This window comes from Cetorhinus maximus, chromosome 9, assembly GCF_964194155.1.
Source record: "Cetorhinus maximus chromosome 9, sCetMax3.hap1.1, whole genome shotgun sequence".
Taxonomy (NCBI): domain Eukaryota; kingdom Metazoa; phylum Chordata; class Chondrichthyes; order Lamniformes; family Cetorhinidae; genus Cetorhinus; species Cetorhinus maximus.
In genome coordinates, this window is record NC_135887.1 from 84,478,396 (window position 1) to 84,501,883 (window position 23,488).

Below are 23,488 nucleotides of genomic sequence, written 5' to 3' on the forward strand. Positions count from 1 at the left end.
CGAGGGAAAAATTCAGGCTTATGGTTCTCACAGGAGAAGTGGATTAATACAATCCAAGGCTTCTTTTCATGATTGTGCCTGCTCTGGGGGGCAATGTAGGTTTTGGGAGTTTGCTTATCTTTAGTGTAATGGGATCAACAGGAAGTATGGTCCTGACTAGTAGCAGTTGTGATGATGGGGTGTCTGTCTTTTCCAGTATGTAGTTGGGGTCACTTTGGTACCTTTTTGCATCTTTTTGTTCTCCTCTGCTGGGTCAATAGTTCAGGGCCATCATCCCAAGTGGTCATTGTTCATCTGCAAGCTGGATCATCAGGAATTTCAGCAGAAATTCAAAGAAACATCAAAAGTCTCTTTGCACTGTTTCTCCAGGGCTTCTGCCATCCTAAGTGTAGAAGAATGCAGAACCACCATGGAATTCTACCTGTGTATCAGCTAGCCATTCACAGCTGAGCCCAATCCTCTGACAACCACATGGGCACTTTTCAATGGAGATCACAGGGCAGTGGTGAGGAGTGGGAACCTTAGCCGATTTTCCCCTACATAACCAATGGTGCCAAGGCCGACTGTGGCAACCTGTCAGTACAGATGCAAATTTGAGACCTGTCTGCCTTTTTAGCTCATATACCCACTGTTTTAACAATTCTTCATCATGGAAGAGTTATCCTGCTTTCTCACTGGACTTTGTTTTGCAATTATGCTGCAGTTGGACACCGAGATACCTTTCGGAAACATTTGGCTGGTATTTGCATGGGCTCTCTCCCAACACTTTGTCAACTGACGTACTGATTAAGGCAAAACACAGTGAAACACTCCAGTGATGCCCTGATTGAAACAAACCAGAAGGTCCCAGATTCAATTCTCAATCTGTGCAGCCTTAGCTGGACAGCAGTTGAGAAGTAACATGTTCTAGCTTGGAAGATGCATGAGTGGCTGATGGGTGAGAATAGGATTGAACTTGGCTGATACATTCCATGTCCAAACTCCTTATCTAGACTTGCATAATTTTTGAATGAGGCATCGGTGAGCAAATTGTGCACTTAAAGTTGCCCCCAAGGAAGAATCAGCAGCTTCAGGGAAAGCTTACAGTCAGCAAGTGGGTGAAAGCTCAGAGTTTCAAACACTGACTCAGTCGGTTCAAGACTACCAACTATTTATAATACAAACAGTTTCTTGTCTGGGACCCACCTCAGAGCCTGCATGAAGCAGACAGATGTTCATAATTTTATCTCTTAAAACAAGGACCGACAACTCCTGGGGGATTTCTAGACTTACAGACATTTCCTTTAATGGTGTTAGCTATGGCTTAGTGGGTAGCATTCTCACCTCTGAGTCAGAAGGTTGTGGGCTCAAGTTCCACTCCAGAAACTTGAGCACAAATATCAAAACTGATGCTCCAGTGCAGTACTGAGTGAGTACTGCTCTTGTTGGAGGTGCCGCCTTTCAGGTGAGATGTTAAATTGAGGCCCTGCCTGCCCTCCAATGTAGGCACAAGATCCTACGGCACTATTTCAAAGAAGAGCAGAGGAGTTATCTCTGGTGTCCTGGTCAATATTTATCCCTCAACCAACATTAAAATAACAGATGATCTAGTCATTTACTTAATTACTGTTTGTGGAACCTTGCTCTTGCCAAACTGCCCCCTACGTCGCCTGCAACACCAACTGGACTTAATTGGAGTGCTTTAGCACATTGAGATCGTGAAAGATGTTATATAAATGCAGGTCTTTCTTTAATCACCTCAAACTAAAATTTCCGCAGCTCTCCCCCTTTACACAATTGTATCTCTGTACAGCAGAATAGCACAAAGAAGAATGAAGCCATGAACTTCAAATCTTTCTATTTGTATCGTGCGCCATGGAGCATGGTAAAGCCTAGTCATTCCCAGAATAGAGACCGAAAAATTAAGCTCACTCTGTCCTGCCTCTCCCTACATAAGCCCAGCACACAAGAGTTTATCCAGACACAACCCAAGTTCCTTGTATCTATTACTAGCACTTTGCTGCCCCCTGCAGTTGTACACATGAATTGCAGTACAAAAACAAGATACCGGCCAAGTCCTTGTTTTTAGAAAGGACAGAAGTTCATTATCATCTGATTACTGAAAGGAAAATCCCCTAAAGTGAAAGTATTTATCACAGAATACAGTTCTGGCCCACAGCAAAATGCACTGATAACAGAGAGATAATGAAGATAAAAACAGAAAATGCTGGAAAAACTCAGCAGGTCCAGCATCTAGGGACAAAACAAGTTAATGTTTTGAGTCCGTATGACTCTTCTTCAGCTGATTCATACAGACTCGAAATGTTAATTCTGTTTCTTCAGCTCTGAAAAAGGGTCATAAGGACTCAAATTTAACTCAGTTTCTCTCTCCAAGATGCTGCCAGACCTGCTGAATTTTTTCAGCATTTTCTGTTTTTATTTCAGATTTCCAGCATCTGCAGTGTTTTACCTTCTTCTTAGATAATGAGGGTAATTATCAAGGTACTGGAGATCACTAAAGAAGGAAGTAATGAAAATCACAATAGAAGTAAACTATTACACATTCAACAGTGACAGCATTTTTATCTTAAACTGGACATTTTTCAGTACCATAAACAAAGTGTTTCCTGTATTAGATACAGAACATGCCCTCCTTCAGGCATGCATAGTTTGGAAAGATAGGGGCAGTCACAGACAGCCAAGCTAGGAATCATGCAATTTAACTTTCTGAGTGAGAGATTAAATCTAATTTGTTTAGGTCAGTTGTGGGATTGATATGTTAGAAATGCTCTGACACACCAATCTCTCAGATGAGCATAAGTTAGAATTTTTTTTTCTTTTCATTCATTCAAGGGATGTGGGCTTCGCTGGCTAGGCCAGCATTTATTGCCTATCCCTAAATGCCCTTGAGAAGGTGGTGGTGAGCTGCCTTCTTGAACCATTGCAGTCCATGTGGTGTGGGTAGACCCACAGTGCTGTTAGGGAGGGAGTTCCAGGATTTTGACCCAGCAACAGTGAAGGAACAGCGATATATCTCCAAGTCAGGATGGTGAGTGACTTGGAGGGGGGACTTCCAGGTGGCGGTGTTCCCATTTATCAGCTGGCCGTGTCTTTCTAGGTGGTAGTGGTCGTGGGTTTGGAAGGTGCTGTCTAAGGAGCCTTGGTGAATTCCTGCAGCGCATCTTGTAGATGGTACACACTGCTGCTACTATGCGTCTATGGTGGAGGGAGTGAATGCTTGTGGATGTCGTGCCAATCAAGCTGACTGCTTTGTCCTGGACAGTGTCCAGCTTCTTCAGTGTTGTAGGAGCTGCACTCATCTAGGCAAGTGGGGATTATTCCATCACATTCCTGACTTATGCCTTGTAGATGGTGGACAGGCTTTGAGGAGTCAGGAGGTGAGTTATCCGTCGCACGATTCCTAGCCTCTGACCTGCTCTTGTAGCCACAGTATTTATGTGGCTAGTCCAGTTCAGTTTCTGGTCAATGGTAACCCCCCCCAGGATGTTGATAGTGGGGGATTCAGTGATGGCAATGCCATTGAACATCAAGGAGCGATGGTTCGATTCTCTCTTGTTGGAGATGGCTTTTGCCTGACACTTGAATGGCGCGAATGTTACTTGCCACTTGTCAGCCCAAGCCTGGATATTGTCCAGGTCTTGCTGCATTTGGACATGGGCTGCTTTAGTATCTGAGGAGTTGTGAATGGTGCTGAACATTGTGTAATCATCAGCGAACATCTCCACTTCTGACCTTATGATGGAAGGTAGGTCATTGATGAAGCAGCTGAAGATGGTTGGGCCTAGGACACTACCCTGGGGAACTCCTGCAATGATGTCCTGGAGCCGAGGTGACTGACCTCCAACAACCACAACCATCTACCTTTGTGCTAGTTATGACTCCAGCCAGTGGAGAGTTTTTCCTGCTTCCCATTGACTCCAGTTTTGCCAGGGCTCGTTCATGCCACACTCTGTCAAATGCTGCCTTGATGTCAAGGGCAGTCACTCTCACCTCACCTCGGGAGCTCAGCTCTTTTGTCCATGTTTGAAATAAGGCTGTAATGAGGTCAGGAGCTGAGTGGCCCTGGCGGAACACAAACTGGGCATCAGTGAGCAGGTTATTGCTAAGCAAGTGCCGCTTGATAGCACTGTTGATAACCCCTTCCATTACTTTACTGATGATCAAGAGTAGACTGATGGGGTAGTAATTGGCCGGGTTGGATTTGTCCTGCTTTTTATGTACAGGGCATATCTGGGCAATTTTCCATACAAGCCCGGTAGATGCCAGTGTTGTAGCTGTACTGGAACAGCTTGGCTATGGGCACGGCAAGTTCTGGAGCACAAGTCTTCAGTACTATTGCCGGAATATTGTCAGGGCCCGATGCCTTTGCAGTATGCAATGTCTTCAGCTGTTTCTTGATATCACGTGTAGTGAATCGAATTGACTGAAGACTGGCATCTGTGATGGTCGGGACCTCTGGAGGAGGCCGAGATGGATCATCCACTCAGCACTTCTGGCTGAAGATTGTTGCGAATGCTTCAGCTTTATCTTTTGCACTGATGTGGGCTCCTCCATCATGAAGGATGGGGATATCTGTGGAGCATCCTCCTTCAGTGAGTTGTTTAATTGTCCACCATCATTCACGACTAGATGTGGCAGGACTGCAGAACTTAGATCTGATCTGTTGGTTGTGGGGTTGCTTAGCTCTGTTTTTCACTGGCTGCCTATACTGTTTGGCATGCAAGTAGCCCTGTTTTATAGCTTCACCAGGTTGAAACCTAATTTTTAGGTATGTCTGGTGCTGCTCCTGGCATGCCCTCCTGCACTCTTCATTGAACCAGGGTTGATCCCCTGGCTTGATGGTAATGGTAGAGTGGGGGATACACAGGGCCATGAGGTTACAGAATGTACCGAGTACAATTCCGCTGCTTCTGATGGCCCACAGTGCCTCATGGATGCCCAGTCTTGAGTTGCTAGATCCGCTCAAAATTTATCCCATTTAGCACAGTGGTAGTGCCACACAACACGATGGAGGGTATCCTCAATGTGAAGGCAGGGTTTTGTCTCCACAATGACTGTGCAGTGGTCACTCCTGCCTATACTGTCATGGACAGATGCATCTGTGGCAGGCAAGTTGGTGAGGATGAGGTCAAGTATGTTTTTCCCTCTTGTTGGTTCCCTCACCACCTGCCGCAGACCCAGTCTAGCAGCTATGTCATTTAGGTCTCGGCCAGCTCGGTCAGAATTGGTGCTACCGAACCACTCTTGGTGATGGACATTGAAGTCCCCCACCCAGAGTACATTCTGCACCCTTGCCACCCTCAGTGTTTCCACCAAGTGATGTTCAACATGGAGGAGCACTGATTCATCAGCTGAAGGAGGGCGGTAGGTGGTAATCAGCAGGAGGTTTCCTTGCGCATGTTTTACCTGATGCCATGAGGCATCATGGGGTCCAGAGTCGATGTTGAGGACTCCCAGGGCAACTCCCTCCCAACCGTATACCACTCTGCTGGGTCTGTCCTGCTGGTGGGACAGGACATATCCAGGAATGGTGATGGTGGAGTCTGGGATATTATCTGTAGGATATGATTCCGTGGGGATGACCACGTCAGGCTGTTGCTTGACCAGTCTGTGAGACAGCTATCCCAATTTTGACACTAGCCCCAAGGTGTTAGTAAGGAGGACTTTGCAGGGTCGACAGGGCTGCAATTGCCATTGTTGGTTCCGGTGCCAAGGTTGATGCCAGGTGGTCCATCCGATTTCATTCCTTTTTTGCGTCTTTGTAGCAGTTTGTTACAACTGAGTGGCTTGCTCGGCCATTTCAGAGGATATTTAAGAGTCAACCACATTGTTGTGGGTCTGGAGTCACATGTAGGCCAGACCAGGTAAGGACGACAGATTTCCTTCCCTAAAGGATATTAGTGAACCAGGTGGATTTTTACAACAATCGACAATGGTTTCATGGTCATCGCTGGACTTTTAATTCTACATTTATTTTTTATTGAATTCAAATTTCACCATCTGCTGTGGCGGGATTCGAACCCGGGTCCCCAGAGCATTACCGTGGGTCTCTGAATTACTAGTCCAGCGACAATAAGTGTAAAAGCTCTGCAAAGAATGTACGGTCTGATCCATTAAGAAACCAATTTAACTTAAAGGAGCTGTACATTTGTTAGCCTAGATAAGATTTTTAAAACTGAATGCTAGATTTACAAATGAACTTCGTTGGTTACACAGTGTGAGAGCAGGCCATAGTTCAGTTCATCTCCATCTAAATCTTAATGGAAGTGCAGTTGTGTGGACGTGACTGGGAGTGTACCAGGATTTTTAAAGAGTTTGTCACACTGTGAGTCAACCCAGCACACTGCTCAAAGGCACATGTATGCACATCAGGCAAGGATAGGATTGGGTGTTGTACCTCTTCCCGCTATCATTTCACTCCTAGTAAAATAACCTGTTAGAAATGAATGAGTTAACAGGAAGGATCAATGGAGATATACTCTATCAAGAAATCAACACCTTCAGCAGAGGAAGGTAAATGATGTTAATAGAAAATCAATTTGGAAAATATATCACACAGGAGATCACAAGGGGGGGATGGTGGGATAGTGGTAATGCCACTGGACTAGTAAATCCAGAGGCCCAGGCTAATGCTCTGGGCACATGGGTTCAAATCCCATCTTGATGGAATTTAAATTCAATTAATAAAATCTGGAATTGAAAGCTAGTTTCAGTAATGGTGACCATGAAACTATCATTGATTGTCGTAACCATCCATCTGGTTCACTAATGCCCTTTAAGGAGGGAAATCTGCTATCTTTACCCAGTCTGGGTTACATACGACTCCAGATCCACAGTAATGTGGTTGACTCTTAACTGTCCTCTGAGATGGCCTAGCAAGCCACTCAGTTCAAGGGGCAATTAGGGATGGGAAACAAATGCTGGCCTTGCCAATGATGTCAACATCTTATGAAAGAATAAAAAGACACAAGGAACAAATTAAAGTCAGTGCCGCAGTGAGTTAGTATTTTAACACGCCGCCTTAGCATTTTGAAAATAAAAATGAAAACTACCCCCAATCCAAATTTTTTCCATGTTTTCCCCAAGATGTTGGCTCGTGCTGAGCATCAGTGCCATTGAGGAGTGAGCCTAGCCATGGCAGGTTATTCAAGCCTACAGGGTAATACAACTGAGTCTGGTTAGTTCTTTGTCTGACTATCATACATACAGTTTCCAGGAAGAGTTGGACAATGAGGACCTATCTGGTCTGTATGACTCAGAGCCATATAGTACATCTGTATGATTAGACATCAAGGAAGCTCTTTAATGGGCCATTTGAAAGAAGAGAGGATTACAAATGACAATTTTGCGAGGCCTGCAGCACACACAGACACCCAGTTGGTACTTACCCAAAGCTGGAGATTAGCAAACCACCAGTTGTAGAGCCAATGATCATCCCCACACTGTATGAGAGACCAAGCTTCCCCAGGGCACCTACCCGTTCTGACTCAGAAGACAGATCGGTCATAACCATCTGAGCAGCTGGGAGAGTTTAAAAGAAAAGAAATGCATTTTAAAATCAGACACTGGAGAAACAAGCCAAAAAACGGAAAGAAGAAGAAAAGTACCACACAGTACCTTGCATCCCATGCATGAAGACTGAAGGCAGTCGGGAAAGGAAAAGCAGTGGCACAGTAGTCGAGAGCCCCATCAGAAGGTAGGTAAATCCTGAGGAGAGGTACGCCAGTGATAGGGCAGCACGTCCCCCAAACAAATCACCAAACCTATCAGCAGAAAAAATAAGAACACTCCATCAAAGATTACCATATGCTTAACAAATTAAAACAAAGTAGGGGGCACACCTGACAGATGGGCAAATCTCCCAATATGTCTCCAGAGGTAAGATAGTTGCAAAAGGTAGAAATATTCCATCTGCGACAAAAAGCATAATTTTTATGGATGAAAACTAAGGAATTTTGTACCTTTATGTCAGATAGTTTTCAAAACTGCTAGAGTCAAAGAAGTGTCTTCTCTCACCAAAATTCCATTTGGAGGACCACAGAGTAGTTTTAGAACACAAGCTAACCAAATCACTCATGAGGTACTTTAAGGGTCATCTCCAGTCATGTCAATCAAAGTTCAATTACTGTCAGTATTAAAAGCAAATGGATCATTTGAAATCCAGGAAGCTACAGTTCACATCTGAAGTGTTAAAGATGGTTAATATCTTAAGCACCAGATTATTGAGAAAAATAAAAACTTTACTGTCAAGTAGGCCTGCTGCAACAAAGTATTGACAGGTATATATTGATGGGCAGGCTCATGACTTCAGTTCCCTGCTTTCCCTGTCTCTACCATGCGGGTCTAAGAAGCTTCACAGAGGTAAAGCGCTATGTAACCATCACCAAAGATTCAGTCAGAAATTACTGAAAAGCACTAAAAGGACTTCAGGCTGCCTCTATTTTATAATTTAGAAATAGTTCACACATTGTTTAAGTCTAGCACTAAGTGTCTTGGGCGAGGTTACTATTGCTTTGTATTATAAAACCTGTGAATAATTTGCATCATTAGCTTTAGACTACACAAACTGGTCCAATGGTATGGTACTGTCTTTCTTTCATAGGAGAATCTAATAAGTATCCCCTATTATGGATTGGTCAACATTGTTAATCCCAGATATTCTATTCTATGCATGGCATGTACAAAGGGACAGGTTGCTGTTATTAAGAGACTTTGAGCCAGATTTTTATGAAGGAGACAGGAAACAGGAGTTGGGAAAGCTCCTGACTCTGCGAACTTGTCTTTGTTAAAGCGGTCCTTGCCCATCACATTTTCATTCTGGGGAGGCGGGGATGGGATGGAGCCAGGCAGATGGCAGGCTGGAAGGCTTGCCTTCATTTACTGGGGCATTTGTCCAGTAGTAATCATGACTGTTAGGCTCTTAGGCTCTCAAGCCATCACACCCCCCCATCTCCCCCCCACCCCCAATCCCTATACACCATCCTTCCCCCTTCATATCTCCCAAGCCCCTTGATATATCCAATTCCCCTTCCATGTCCTCCATGCCCCCTTAAATGACCCCTCCATGACTCCTCATATCCCGCATGCCCCTTCCACGACCCTCCTTGCAACCTCCATATCAACTCTTCCACAATCCACTATGTACAGAATCAATGAGCCATTGGCAAGTCTGTCAAGTGTTTGGAATCCTCTGAAAGGAACACAATAGGCAAAGAGGCTTTGAAAATCTCCTTTAAAAACTGCTCATCTTACAACCTCTTAAAAGCCATCAATCAATCACAGCCATTCATAGTACCAATGACAAAAACATTTATCCACTTCACACCTCTTAATCTTGTGTAAACATAAGGGCATTGAAAAAATCTTCAAAGAAAGATCAATTATTACAAAGTAATAACCAGATCAATCAAACAAAGCTAGCAATCCCCTGCACGCTGTGTCAATTTTGCTTAAAGGCTGAGTCAATAGTATCTTGGAGCTCAGCCAAACATTCATAATACATTCAACAAAGCAAGCTGAACAAGGAGCCAGGTATCTGTTTTTTCAAAATAAGATCACGAGGACTTTTCCCACTATCAATGTGGTTGGAGCCTATAGAACTTTACTCCAACTCGACTCAAAGCCTTCTGCAAACAAGGGCAGGGTTTTCACCCTGTTATGAACGATGCAGTTGATAAAGCTGAGTTATTTAAAAATCCCAGAGGGAAACTTTAAGCGACTGTCATAACCTATGATTTTAAGTGTTATGCTTGAGATGCGACTCTAAATTCAGGAATCAGGCCACCAGTTCGAGGTTTTACATTAAACATTTTATTAATTTACACAGGTTAAAATATATATACACATGGCTTCAAATTACTACAATCAGAATTTTTAACAAATTCCCAAACTAATCTCCATTAAGGCAACAGCAACCCATAGACTTAACCAAAAACCAGGCAAAGCATTTTCACCTTACAAATTCAAAGTGAGGTTCTTTCCACTTTGGTTCCTGTGGAGACAGTTAGAGGCTCACAGCTGCCTTTTGATCTCACATTGCCTCTGCCCTACACACACAAAACTGAAGTTATACCTAGCACCGCTCATCGAATGTAAATTCTCACTGTATCACCAGCCTCTTCTAACAATAAAACCCCTTTCATAGTACCAATTTTATTAGTAATATAAACATATTGCTTGGCATCTGCTAGATCAGAGTTAGTTTTCACGCGACTTCTTGAATGCTCTATTCAAAAAAGGCAAATATGCTATCTCTCTTACATATCAAAACTAGTACATATCAAAGCACCCAAACTAGCTGGCTTTAATCCAGTTAAGACACACCCACAGACTAAACCTCTATTTTAAAAGAAAAATATTTTCCAATAATATTATATACATTAATAGCTTCATGACAGAAACCTATGAGTTTGATAGCAGCCTCCATACCCCATGTATCCATCTCAAGTGTGAACCCTGTGGCCTTTATGAGCAAGACTACCAATTTAATGCCAATGCATGGATAGTGTTTGTGGTGTCACAGCCCAGTTCTTAGTGGTTGTAGGGCCCTATTGCAACACTGTTTATAGGATTAGTGTGGAAATAAGAATGTTGCACAAGTGCAGTGTGAAGTATGCTGTTCTAAAACTATTTCTTCTTTTTCACAGCTTTTAACCCTATCTTTCCTAAAGGTTTTGAGTTCTTTTCAGGTACAGTGCTCTGGCTGCTGACCATCCTCCAGAGTCCCATCTAAGTATCTTATTCTTTACCTACTGACTCTAAGGCTCCTATATAAAGGAGATGTTTAATAGATTTTTCCAGTCTGGTCAGGATTTGACTCCAAATGCTTTAGGTAGAAAGAATAGTTAACTCATGGCAGCAACTGTTCCTAGTGAGAAACACTGGTCCTCAAGTTGGAACCAACAATAATACTTCCAAAAATTATAGTACAGAGAGTTGATTAGAGCTTATTCCTCGTTTAGATAAATGAGTGAAGGAGACAGAAATGAATCATGGATAGGTGCCCTTTACTTGCTCGGCTCCCTGGTGTTTGTTTACGTTCTTCACTTGGGTCTGTGCCACAGTTACTAAGTGACTGACTTGAGCCAAAATTATTTCATTCAGGCTGAGTGTTTATAATTGAAGGAGGTTACATTGTTATGTGATGCAGACCCTAACTGAAAACATAAACTAAAACTGGAAACTATAAAAGGAAACAGAGAAAGAAAACTCCCCCTCCCAGTTTCGAAGACAACGAAAACTGAAATTGTGATCAGAAGCCAAAACTTCTAGGGAGACTGAACCTGGATGAACGACGTAAAAGGACACAGATCAATTCAAGCTCAGTAGGAGCAGCTGATGAGTCCAGTGGTGCAGTCTAGACAAGCTGAAGAAGAGAGTCCAGATCCAGAATCTGAGAATAAGTCGCTGCAGTTAGTTCTGTTACCTGAAGGTAACATTGGTGGTTCTATGCCATCAAGACTGAATTGGGGAGAATCAATTGCTATTACTCAGCTTGGACTGATCTGTGTCCGTTCACATCTTTCAAACAGATTCAGTCTCCATAGAAGTTTTTGTTTCCAATTGCAATTTTAGGTGAAGACAGTGCTTGTGGAACTTGGGTTGGTTATGGCTGCTGTCAGCCAGGGATCAGTCTAGCTCCTAGGAGAGGGGCTGAAATTCTTTGTGAGGAAGATAGAGTTTTGAAAGGCTTTGTGATTGACAACCTATGTGCTGAGGAAACTGCTGAGCCAATTCATAAGATCTGTCTTAGTTGTTTCTATAGATGTATAATTTATAGTTTATAATCGACTGTAATTTGCCTGTTAATTCATGTTTAACTTATGTTGATTCTGGAGGTTAGACTATAGGAGGTTATCAAAGATATCACTTAGTGTTTCCTTTTTTTGATTTTTGTATAGTAAAACTTCTGTTTTAAACTGTGGAATCTTGCCAAAATGATATTCCTGGCTATCTTGTTTCCTTTTACATTGTGCTATATGTTGATGGCTCATCTTGAGATAGTATTTTGAATAATGCCATGTTCTCTGTCCACTTTGCGAAGGCAAATTGTCAGATTAACATAGAACAACTCTGGGAGGTTTAATGTTAAGGCACAATGCCAAGACATAATTTTTATTTTCCAGGAATTTAGGAGAAGACCCAAGATCCATAATGCAGGACATATTCAGAACTTAAAAGAGTAAGAGGGAAAGTTGTTGGTAAAATTGGGAAGTAATGGCTGTGTGACTCCAAACCCTGCAGATTTTAGAGGATATGATAAATGACAGAGATAAGCAATCCCCAATTTTGAAGTTCTAGAAAAAAAGAACTACATGGTGCAATAAGTCTTGATTTAAACACAAGGACAAATTTGGAGCTTAGGGCGAAGAGAGGAATATTTAGAGGAGCACTGCCCATTGTGGATACTGCAAGTGAGGAAAAAAGCATAAAACAACCTTCTAAGGAGTGTGAAGTAAGTATTAGAAGAGCTTCCCCTGATATGTGCACACTACTCAAATCTTGAATGGACTTGGATCTTACAAAGGGTTAGAAATTGTTGAAAGAATAGAAACGTTTGGCATGAATTAGGAAACAAAGTTTCCTAGAGGCAGCTTTAGAAATGGGGTGGGACAGCGAATTTGGAGTTTCATTTGAGATCAGAGGAGATACAGAGACTTTGAAGGAGAGTACTTGAAGATGAGTAACGGTGAAGCTATCAAGGTTAAGTGATAGTTGTTGGTTAGTATAATAAATGCTATGAAGGAAACAGTCACTGAGTTTGAAGAATGAATGAATGAAGGTTACTGAATTTGAAGAATGAATGAAGGACATGGGCATTTAGCAATTCATTCATTAGGCTGCAAAAGGGATGAAGGTTGCCTGTATGCAAATGTCCTGAAGAAAATTTTCTGAACCTATGTTGGAATCTTCAGTAAAATGGTGGATTTCCCTACCCAAATCATTGTTGGGGCGCTAAGGAACTTTAGCACTTCAGTAAGATCCACCACCATCTTCTCAGATATAGTGATGGCAATAAATACAGCCTTGCCACAAATGCCCACATTCTGTGAACAATTTTATTTTTTTAAAACAGTTTGTAGGGTTGGATAATGAGTGGACAAGATGAAGAAGTAAAGTGAAGAGAGAACTTGGTATTATTCAAAATATTATCTCAAGATGAGCCATCAGCAGATAGCACAATGTGAATGGGAACTAGATGGCCATGAAAATAATTTTGGTGGAAGACTAAAGCGTAGAAACCTATTTAAAAGTTCGAGATGCCAAAAGTTTTGGAGATATCCAAAGATGATGATAATTGAATCCAAAAGCATTCAAAAGTAGAGACTCAAAAACATGTGGATTATAAGAAGAACGGAAGCATCAAACATTATGCTGATGATCATGGATTTGATCAGAACTTCCAAGGTAAAGTATAATTTGACAGTTAACAGTAACTTCAATAAGTTTACAGAGTGCCAAAGTAAGGACAATACAGCAATAGTTGGAAGGATAAAAGGGACATAATGAAAATTAGCAAATTGCCAAGGAAAAGAAAAGGTAGCCGGAGATTTTGAGAAGTTGAAGTGAAGCAATGATTCCAGAGGCAAAAATCCTATGGCACACTGGAGTACAAAAGTTATATCAGTCTTCAAGTTTAGATGTGCAACATCAGGGTTAACGCTGAGGTGCTCATGAGTTCCAGGGTTGAGGCACACAATGTAGTGGAGGTCTGTGAGATTCATGGCATGCTATTGGGGTGAATGTAGAGTAGTCCTGTGAGGATCAGCGTTTATTTTGTAGAGGAGTTCCCTGGCATAAAAGAAAGTTTCACAAAAAGTTTTCACAGAAGTTCAATCTGGGAGAATCCAGTCATCCTGTTGTCTGGTCCAACTCATTTACCTGCCAAATAGGGGTCCTCCCAGGAGCTGGATAATAGCAAACGTTGTCTGTAGATAACCAAACATGACCATATCCATCCCCAGCCTCTTCGACAAATACTATGGACAAAACATTAGTGTTAGAGTCTGGGATAATAATGTTAAGAGTTCTGAAGCCTAGGACCAAGCAGACTGTGGCTCTGGAAAACTTTGTCTTCATATTTTGTTAAATAACATTGCTTCAGGTATATTACTGATTATTAGTCACTGATCAGTCAAGGTGTAACCTATCCAATCACCAATATCAAATCAAACATAAACTTGGCCTATGAGCTGGCATGCAAAATTAGGCTTCATTCCAAAGAAAGGATCAAGCAGATTTATTATAATGTAGTGAGAGTGGCAGCAGCTATTTAAAAAACCCGTACCAATCAACCAGAATGGAAAGCAAATTTGCTGCAAAACAGAAAGCAGAGTACAGGGATCAAAGCTAGTTATTCAGACCGACGAAAGATAAGAACAGTGTTTCACTGGGATTGGTGCTGAGACTAGAGTTGTTCACCATTTTGACTTGGACTCGGGAATCAGAAATATAATATCCAAATTTGTGGCTGACATCAAATTAGGGAGTTTGGTTAATACCGAGGAAGGCTGCGACAATCTACAAAATATCATTAACAAACTTGCAGAATCGGTGTGTAAATGAAAATGAATTTCAATATAGACAAGTGTGGAGTGATGCATTTTGGTAGGAGGAATAAGGATCCCACTTTATGCATGGAAAATAATGAGTCTATGAAAGTAGAGATGAAGAGGGGGTGGCGTAGTGGTAATGTCACAGGACTAGTAATCCCGAGACCCAGGCTAATGATCTGGGGATATGGGTTCAAATCCCACGATGGCAGCTGGTGGAATTTAAATTCAGTTCATAAATCTGGAATTAAAAGGCTAGCTTTGGTAATAGTGGAACCATTGTTGATTGCCATTTAAACCTATATGGTTCACTAATTCATTCACTAATGCCCTTTAGGGAAGGGAATGTGCCGTCCTTAACTAGTCTGGCCTACATGTGACTCCAGACCCACAAATGTGGTTGACTCTGAAATGGCCTAGCAAGCTACTTAGTTGTATCAAACTGCTACGAAGCTGACACAAAGGAATGAAGCTGGACGATCACCCAACATCGACCTAGGGAACGGAAATAACAACAGCAAACCAAGCCCCGTCAACCCTGCAAAGTTCTCCTTACAAACATCTTGGGGCGTTTGCCAAAATTGGGAGAGGTGTCTCACTAGTCAAGCAACAGCTTGACATAGTCATACTCATGGAATCATACCGTATAATGTCCCAGACACCACCATTATCAGCCCTGGGTATGTCCTGTAGTATGTAGATGGGAGGGAGTTCTCAACATCAACTCTGGACCTACGAAGTCTTAAGGCATCAGGTCAAACATGGGCAAGGAAACCTCCAGCTGATTACCACCTATCATCTCCCCTCAGCTGATGAATCTGTACTCCTCCATGTTGAACACCACTCGGAGGAAGCACCGAAGGTAGCGAGGGAACACAATGTACTCTGAGTGGGGATTTCAATGTCCACCACCAAGGGTGGCTAGGTAGCATCACTGCTGGCTGAGCCCTAAAGGACATAGCTGCAAGACTGGGTCTGCGGTAGGTGGTGAGGGTACTAACAAGAGGGAAAAACATACTTGACCTCATCCTCACAGATGCATCTGTCCCTGACAGTGTTGGTAGGAACGATGACTGCACAGTCCTTGGGAGATGAAGTCCCCTGTTCACATTGAAATATATGGGTTGTGTGGCACTACCACTATGCTAAATGGGATAGATTTTGAACATATCTAGCAACTCAAAGCTGGGCCACCAGCAGCAGCAGAATTGTACTCAACCACAATCTGTAACCTCATGGCCTAGCATATCCCCCACTCTACCATTTCCATCAAGCCGGGGGATCAACCCTGGGTTCAACTAAGAGTGCCGGAGAGCATGCCAGGAGCAGGACCAGGCATACCTGAAAATGAGGTGACAACTTGGTGAAGCTACAATACCGGGCTACTTGAATGCCAAAGTGCATAAGCAGCATGCAATAGACAGAGCTAAGTAATCCCACAACCAATGGATAAGATCTAAGCTCTGCAATCCTGCCACATCCAGCTGTTAATGGTGGTGGACAATTAACCAATTCACTGGAGGAGGAGGCTTCATAAATATCCCCATCCTCAATGATGGGGGAGCCCAGCACATCAGTGCAAAAGACAATGCATTTTCAACAATCTTCAGCCAGAGGTCCGAGTAGATGATCCATCTCGGCCCCCTCCTGAGGTCCCCAGCATCACAGATGCCACTATTCAGCCAATTAGATTCACTCGACATGATATCAAGAAACGGCTGAAGGCTACGGGCCCTGATAACATTCAGGCAATAGTACTGAAGACTTGTGCTCCGGAATTGCTGCGCCCCTAGCCACGTTTTTCCAGTACAGCTACAACAATGGCATCTACCTGGCAATTTGGAAAATTGCCCAGATATGTCCTGTCCACAAAAAGCAGGGCATATCTATCCCGGCCAACTACCACCCCATCAGTCTACTCTTCATCATCAGTAAAGTAATGGAAGGGGTCATTGCCAGCACTATCAAGTGGTACTCAGCAATAACCTGCTCACTGACGCTCAGTTTGGGTTCTGCCAAGGCCACTCAGCTCCTGACCTCATTACAGCCTTGGTTCAAACATGAACAAAAGAGCTGAGCTCCCGAGGTGAGGTGAGAGTGACTGCCCTTGACATCAAGGCAGCATTTGACAGAGTGTGGCATCAAGGCGCCCTAGCAAAACTGGAGTCAATGGGAATCAAGGGGAAAACTCACCACTGGTTGGAGTCATACTAAGCACAAAGGAAGATGGCTGCTGTTGTTAGAGGTTAATCATCTCAGTTCCAGGACATCACTGCAGGAGTTCCTCAGAGTAGTGTCTTAGGCCCAACCATCTTCAGCTGCTTCATCAATGACCCTCCCTTCATCATAAGGTCGGAAATGGGGATGTTTGCTGATGACTGTACAATGTTCAGCACCAGTCATGACTCCTCAGATACTGAAGCTGTCCATGTCCAAATGCAGCAAGAACGGGACAACACTCGGGCATGGGCCGATAAGTGGCAAGTAGAATCTGCATCACGCTAGTGCCAGGCAATGACTATCTCCAACAAGCGAGAATCCAGCCATCTCCCCATGACATTTAATGGCATTATCATTGCTGAATCTCCTACTATCAACATCCTGGGGGTTATCATTGACTAGAAACGGAACTGGACTAGCCATATAAATACTGTGGTTACAAAAGCAGGTCAGGGACTGGGTATTCAGTGGAGAGTAACTCACCTCCTGACTCCCCAAAACCTGTCTGCCATCTACAAGGCACAAGTCAGGAGTGTGATGGAATATTCTCCATTTGCCTGGATGAATGCAGCTCCAACAACACTCAAGAAGCTTGACACCAACCAGGACAAAGCAACCCACTTGATTGGCACCACATCCACAAACATTCACTCCCCCACTACCGACATACAGTGGCAGCAGCGTGTACCATCGACAACATGTGCTGCAGCAATTCACCAAGGCTCCTAGGACTAATTAGACCAAGGCTAATTAGACACAGTACACATCATCACAGGAAGTGATGCAATGTCTCATGACTGTGCTCTCTCTTGTAGGTCTCATGACAAGGAAGCCACGAATATAGTTCTCAACAAAGTTAACGTTTTTCAAACCTTATCGGACTCTGTACATATTCTGTATTAGCACAATGAGACCACTGAGCTGGAGGCTGAGCTGTAGACATTGTGACACATCATTGAGGGGGAAAGTTACCTGGATGCTTTGTACCAGGAGGCAGTCACACCACTTAGGATAGGATCTTCTGATTTGGTCAGTGGTCAGGGACAGGAGGGTGTGACTGCAAGTGAGGCAGTTAAGGGGATCCAGAGGGCAGGAATGCAGGAGCCTCAGCCTTTGCATTTATCCAATAGGTTTGAGGTTCTCTCAGCTTGTCTGGATGAGAGTGCGGGCTGCAGGGTGGATGAGCAAACTGACCATGGCACCATGGTAAAGGAAGCCATTCGAGTGGGGAGCAAAAAGGAATGTAGGGGACAGTATAATGAGGGGAACTGACACTGTTCTCTGCAACAAAGGGCGAGAGCCCAGACGGCTGTGCTGCCTGCCCGGTGTCAGGGTTTGGGACATCTGCTCAGGGCTGGGGAGGAACTTGCAGTGGAAGGGGAAGGATCCAGTTGTCATGGTCCATGTAGGTATCAATGACATAGGTAGAACTAGGAAAGAGGTTCTGCACAGAAAGTATAAGGAGCTAGGCACTAAATTAAACTGCAGAACCTCAAAGGTAATAACCTCTGGATTATTGCCTGAACCATGTGCAAATTGACATAGAGTACATAAAATTAGAAACATGGGCCAGGATCTTTAGCAGCAGGGGTTGGGGCCCACTCGCTAACGCGTAAAATGACACGGGATGACATCAGGCAGAACTCCCGATGTCACCCCGCGTCCTTTCAATTTTCAGGTCGGCGGGGGCGCAGCCAAATCAGTTGTGCACCCGCTGACCTGTCAACGGCTTATTCAGGCCATTTAAAAAGTAATTGAAATAATTAATGGACCTGTCTGGGAGCCCTGGCGGGCTTCAGAAGATGCATGAAACCTCATCCACGGGCAGGATGAGGTTTCATGAGCGTTTTAAAAAATTTAATACATGTTTGATTAAAAATGATGGATATGTCCCAACTCATGTGACAGTGTCACATGAGGGGACGTCAGGGAAATTTTGTCTGTGCACTTTGACCATTTTTAACTTTGCAACCGATCTCCCTGAGGCAGCACTTAGCCTCAGGGAGATGAGTGTGCTCTTTCACGCACTTGCGCACTCTCAGCTGGAGAATCCCCTCCCCGCCTGCACAGGGAGTGCATAGCGCTTCCTGGTGGACGTCACGCTGGGCGGGCCTTAATTGGCTCTGCTAATTAATGGTGATATTAATACATTAGAGAGCGATGACCTAAGTTCAGGAAATCAGGATGTAGAAATGGTTTTGGATAGAGATGAAGGCAAGAAGTCACTTGTGGGAGTGGTGTACAGGTCCTCTAACAGAAACCATACAGTAGGACAGGGTATAAAGGAAGAAATAATGTGAGCTGGTCAGAAAGGTATGGCGATAATCATGAGCGATTTTAATCTGCAAATAGACTGGGAAGATCAGAGGGACAAAGGTAGCCTAGAAGAGGAATTTATAGAATGTTTTCCGGATAGTTTCTTAGAACAGTACATTCTGGCACCGACCAGAAAAAGCAGGCTATACTAGACCTGGTATTGTGAAATGAAATAGGATTAATTAATAACCTCATAGTGAAGGTGCCCTTAGATAGCAACGATCATACTAGTATTGAATTTTACCTTCAGTTTGAGGGAGGGGAGAGTGGGTCCAAGACTAGTATTTTAAATTTAAATAAGAACAATTATGAGAGCATGAAGGCACAGCTAACTAAAGTGAACTGTCAAATTAGGTTTAGGGATAGGTCAATAGAGATGCAGTTCCAGAATGTACAGAACAGACTCATTCCAACGAGAAAGAAAAATTCCAAGGGGAGGACCCACCATCCATGGTTAACTAAAAAAAAAATTGAAATAGTATCAAACTTAAAGAAAAAACACATAATTGCACAAAGATGTGTGGCAGGTCAGAAGATTGGACAGAATATAAAAAGCAACAAAGAATGGCCAAAAAATTGATAAGAAATGAAAAATTAGAGTATGAAAGAAAGCTAGCTAGAAATATGAAGACAGGTAGTAAGAGTTTCTACAGATATTTAAAAAGGAAAAGTTAACAAAGTGAGTAGTAGTCCTATAGAAAGTGAGTCTGGGGAATTAATAATGGAAAATAAGGAGATGGCAGATGAATTAAACCAATATTTTGCATCGGTCTTCACTATAAAAGATACAAGTAACATCCCAGTAATGGCTGTAAATCAGTAAATGGAAGGGAGGGACAAACTCGGGAAAATTACAATCACCAGTAAAGTGGTACTGAGAAAATTGTTGGAGTTGCGGGCTGACAAGTACAGTACATCCACCAGTTCTTCTTTATCCACAGCACATGTGACTCCTTCAAAGAACTTCAATAAATTGGCTAAACATGCTTTCCCTTTCACAAAACCATGTTGATTTTGCCTGATTACCTTGAACTTTCCTAAGTGCCCTGTTATAACATCCTTAATAATAGCTTGTAACATTTTCCTTATGACAGATGTTAAGATAACTGGCCTGTAGTTTCCTGTCGTAGCCTGAAGATCATCTGCAACTGTTTCTCTTCCCTATGGATCTGTCTTTGGCCCTTTCCCATTTCTCATCTGCAATATCATTCTAAAATACCATATATATTCTCAACCTCACTACCACCTCTCGACGCCACCACTGCTTCGAAATTATCAGACTGCCCATCTGACATCCAGTCCTGGGTGAGCAGAAATTTGCTCAAATTAAATTTTATGACATGGAATAGCATCTTTGGTCCCTGTCTCAATCTCCACCCCCTAGCCATCAACTCCAACCCTCTCCCTGCTGACTGTCTGAAGCTGAACCAGGTCTCTCCACACACCCCCCGCAGCGCACCCCCCACGCCCCCCCCCCCTTATTTTTTGAATAAAGGAATTACATTTGCTATTTTCCAATCTAATGGAACCTTCCCCAAATCCAGGGAATTTTGGAAAATATAAACCAACACATCAACAACTCGCTAGCCATTTCTTTCAAGACCCTAGGATGAAGTCCATCAGGACTTGGAGATTTTTCAGCCTGCAGGTCCAAAATTTGTTCAATACAGCTTCTCTGGTAATTGTAATTTTCCTGAGTTCCTCCCTCCCTTCCATTGGTAACATATGCTGTGGATAAAGGGGAAACAGTGGATATACTGCATTTAGGTTTCCAGAAGGCATTTATTTAATAAGTTGCCACATCAAAGGTTATTGTGGAAAATAAATGTTCATGGTGTAGGGGGTAACATACTGGCATGGATAGAAGATTGGCTAACTAACAGAAAGCAGAGAGTAGGCATAAGTGGGTCTTTTTTCTGGTTGGCAAGCTGTAATGAGTGGTGTGCTACAGGGATCAGTGGTGGGACCTCAACGTTTTACAATTTATACAAATGACTTGGAAGACGGGACTGAATGTATGGTTGTTAAATTTGCTGATGACGAAAAGATAGGTAGGATAGTAAGATGCAAAGAGGACATAAGGAGGCTACAAAGGGATATATATAGGTTATGTGAGTGGGCAAAGACCCAGCAAATGGAGTACAATGTGGGAAAGTGTGAAACTGTCCACTTTGGCAAGGAAAATTAAAAAGCGCATTATCTAAATGTTGAGAGATTGAGGGATCTAGGGGTTCTAGTGCATGAATCACGAAAGGCTAGTATGCAGGTATAGCAAGTAATTAGGAAAATGAATAGAATGTTATAATCTATTGCAAGGGCAATTAAATACAAAAGTAGGGAGGTTATGCTTTAGTTATATAGGGCATTGGTGAGACCACATCTGGAGTACTGTGTACAGTATTGGTCTCCTTATTTAAGGAAGGATGTAAATGCAGTCCAGAGAGGGTTTACTAAACTGATACCAGGAATGGGTGGGTTGTCTTTTGTGGAAAGATTAGACAGGCTAGGGTTGTATCTGCTGGAGTTTAGAAAAGTAAGAGGCGTTTAGATTGAAACATACAGGGGAGAATTTTCTCCCCATTGGGCGGGCCAGTCGGGAGCGGGCGCAGAGCTGATTGCCACCTGTGAACAGCTCCACGCTGCCATTTTACATGGGCGGGCCAATTAAGGCCCGCGCAGCGTGAAACATGGCTCCTGAGGACAGTGGGAGTGGGAGGGCAGCGGGAAGACTGCAATGACCACCGGGTCCAATGGCGAACCAGCAGTCTGTTTAAATAGTCCTCCTGCAGCCTTGCAAAGGCTGTGAACCATGGCCAGCAGAGGGGCTCTCCAGAGCGCTGCTGGTGAGCAGGCCAGGCAGGGGGGCAGGTCAGCGGGCCACTGTGCCCCTCGCTTTTCCGACGAGTGGCTTGCTGCTTTCCCGACGAGTGACTTGCCGCCCTCCTCGGGAATGGCGGGAGATCCTCGTTCCCAGGGACACGAGGTGGAGGCCCCCCCATATGACCAAACGTGCCTGGGAGGAGGTGGCAGAGATAGTGAGTTCCCACGACGTGGTGCAACGTACCTGGGTTCAGGGCCGCAAGCGTTTCAATGACCTCTTGCGCTCGGGAAATGTGAGTACCGTGTTGGCATAGGTCACTTAACACAGCAGGTAGGCTTTCCCCTCTGGCCCACCACCCCACCAACTGAGAGTAGTTATTGCATTGAATCATTCACCCAGCTGTCCCTCGCTGGGTGGGCCAGCAGATATTGCCCATGCCTAGTTCACCCTGAGAGGGTTGTGCTGAGCTGAGTTCTGCATCCGCTGCATGTGGTAGACTGACACCCATAGTACTGATTTGGGGGCAGCCTCAAGGATCTGCACCTAGGTGCACTGCTGGAACTCTAAAACACATCAAAGTCAGGCTGCTGACATGCTGGGAGGGGAACTTCCAGATTGTGGGGCACCCATCCATCTGCTGCCCTTGGCATTCCATGTGCTCGTGAGCCCTTGCTTTGCAAGGTGAAACCATGTGGGTGGCAAATGCGATGTTTAGTGATTTAAGTTTCCAACATGGGTTTCCCATTGATTATGGAAGGATGAGCGCATATTGATCCGGGGGGCCAGGTATGCACATTGACATTGTCTCGAATTGAACTAATCAAATGTCCTTGTTCTTCCTTTCAGCATCACAGGAGTAGGGCTGGGAGGAGGAGGCAGAGGGGCCGCCTCTAACACCTGAGGGCCCAGAAGAATTAGAAGCACCCGCGTCATACCATCACAGCCAGGCAGGCACCAGCACAAATACTAGCACCTCGGTGGGAATTAGATCATTGGCTAGTGTCCTGGGGCACAGCGGTGAGGGCACTCGCTTGAGGTGCAGGCAGAGACAGAGTGCCCATGACACTGGCAGTTGGAGGACTGCAGGGCTGGTCCATGTTCACATGCTCAGTCGGTGGCTGATGATGAGCCTGTGGAGTCGCCCGTGAGGCAGCAGACGCTGGAAGTGCAGCAGGGTATGTGGGAGGATCTGGCGGAGATACATGAGACTATGCGTGGCATGGTCTCCATGCTGGAGGGGTCCATGCGGAGCATCATCAATGCAATGTCCCTCATGGCCGAGCACCATGCTTCCTCCATGGAGAGAGTGGCAACTCTCGTGGAGAGGCTCCTCCAGGAGAACAATCAGGGCTTCCTGGGGTTGCACTTGGACCAGTAAGTCCTCACAGTGGCATTGACCTCAGCTGGTCAATGCCAGTGTGGGAGATGGATTGGGCACCAAGTATCCCAGCTTGGTGCCCATCCATCAATGATGAGCAAGGAGGTCCGAAGCGACCTCACGTCAGCACACGAGCTGCCTGTCATCTCTGCGGGCTCCTCTCAGGGCGCTCCGGATGAGGGTAGCAGCTCCTCCGCCCCA

The 23,488-nt window shown here is 44.1% G+C and overlaps 1 protein-coding gene across 4 annotated transcripts in view; it reads right to left on the reverse strand.

Annotated features, from left to right (window-relative positions):
* slc67a1 (solute carrier family 67 member 1) overlaps nt 1-23,488 on the reverse strand; it is a 132,435-nt gene that overhangs the window by 92,813 nt on the left and 16,134 nt on the right. For all 4 annotated transcript variants that reach the window (XM_078548970.1, XM_078548969.1, XM_078548968.1 and 1 more), the window contains exons 2-4: nt 13,882-13,979; nt 7,618-7,763; nt 7,389-7,521 (exon numbers count right to left, since the gene is read on the reverse strand). In XM_078548970.1, the coding sequence (XP_078405096.1) occupies nt 7,389-7,521; nt 7,618-7,763; nt 13,882-13,979 (377 nt within the window). The remainder of the gene's footprint in view (nt 1-7,388; nt 7,522-7,617; nt 7,764-13,881; nt 13,980-23,488) is intronic.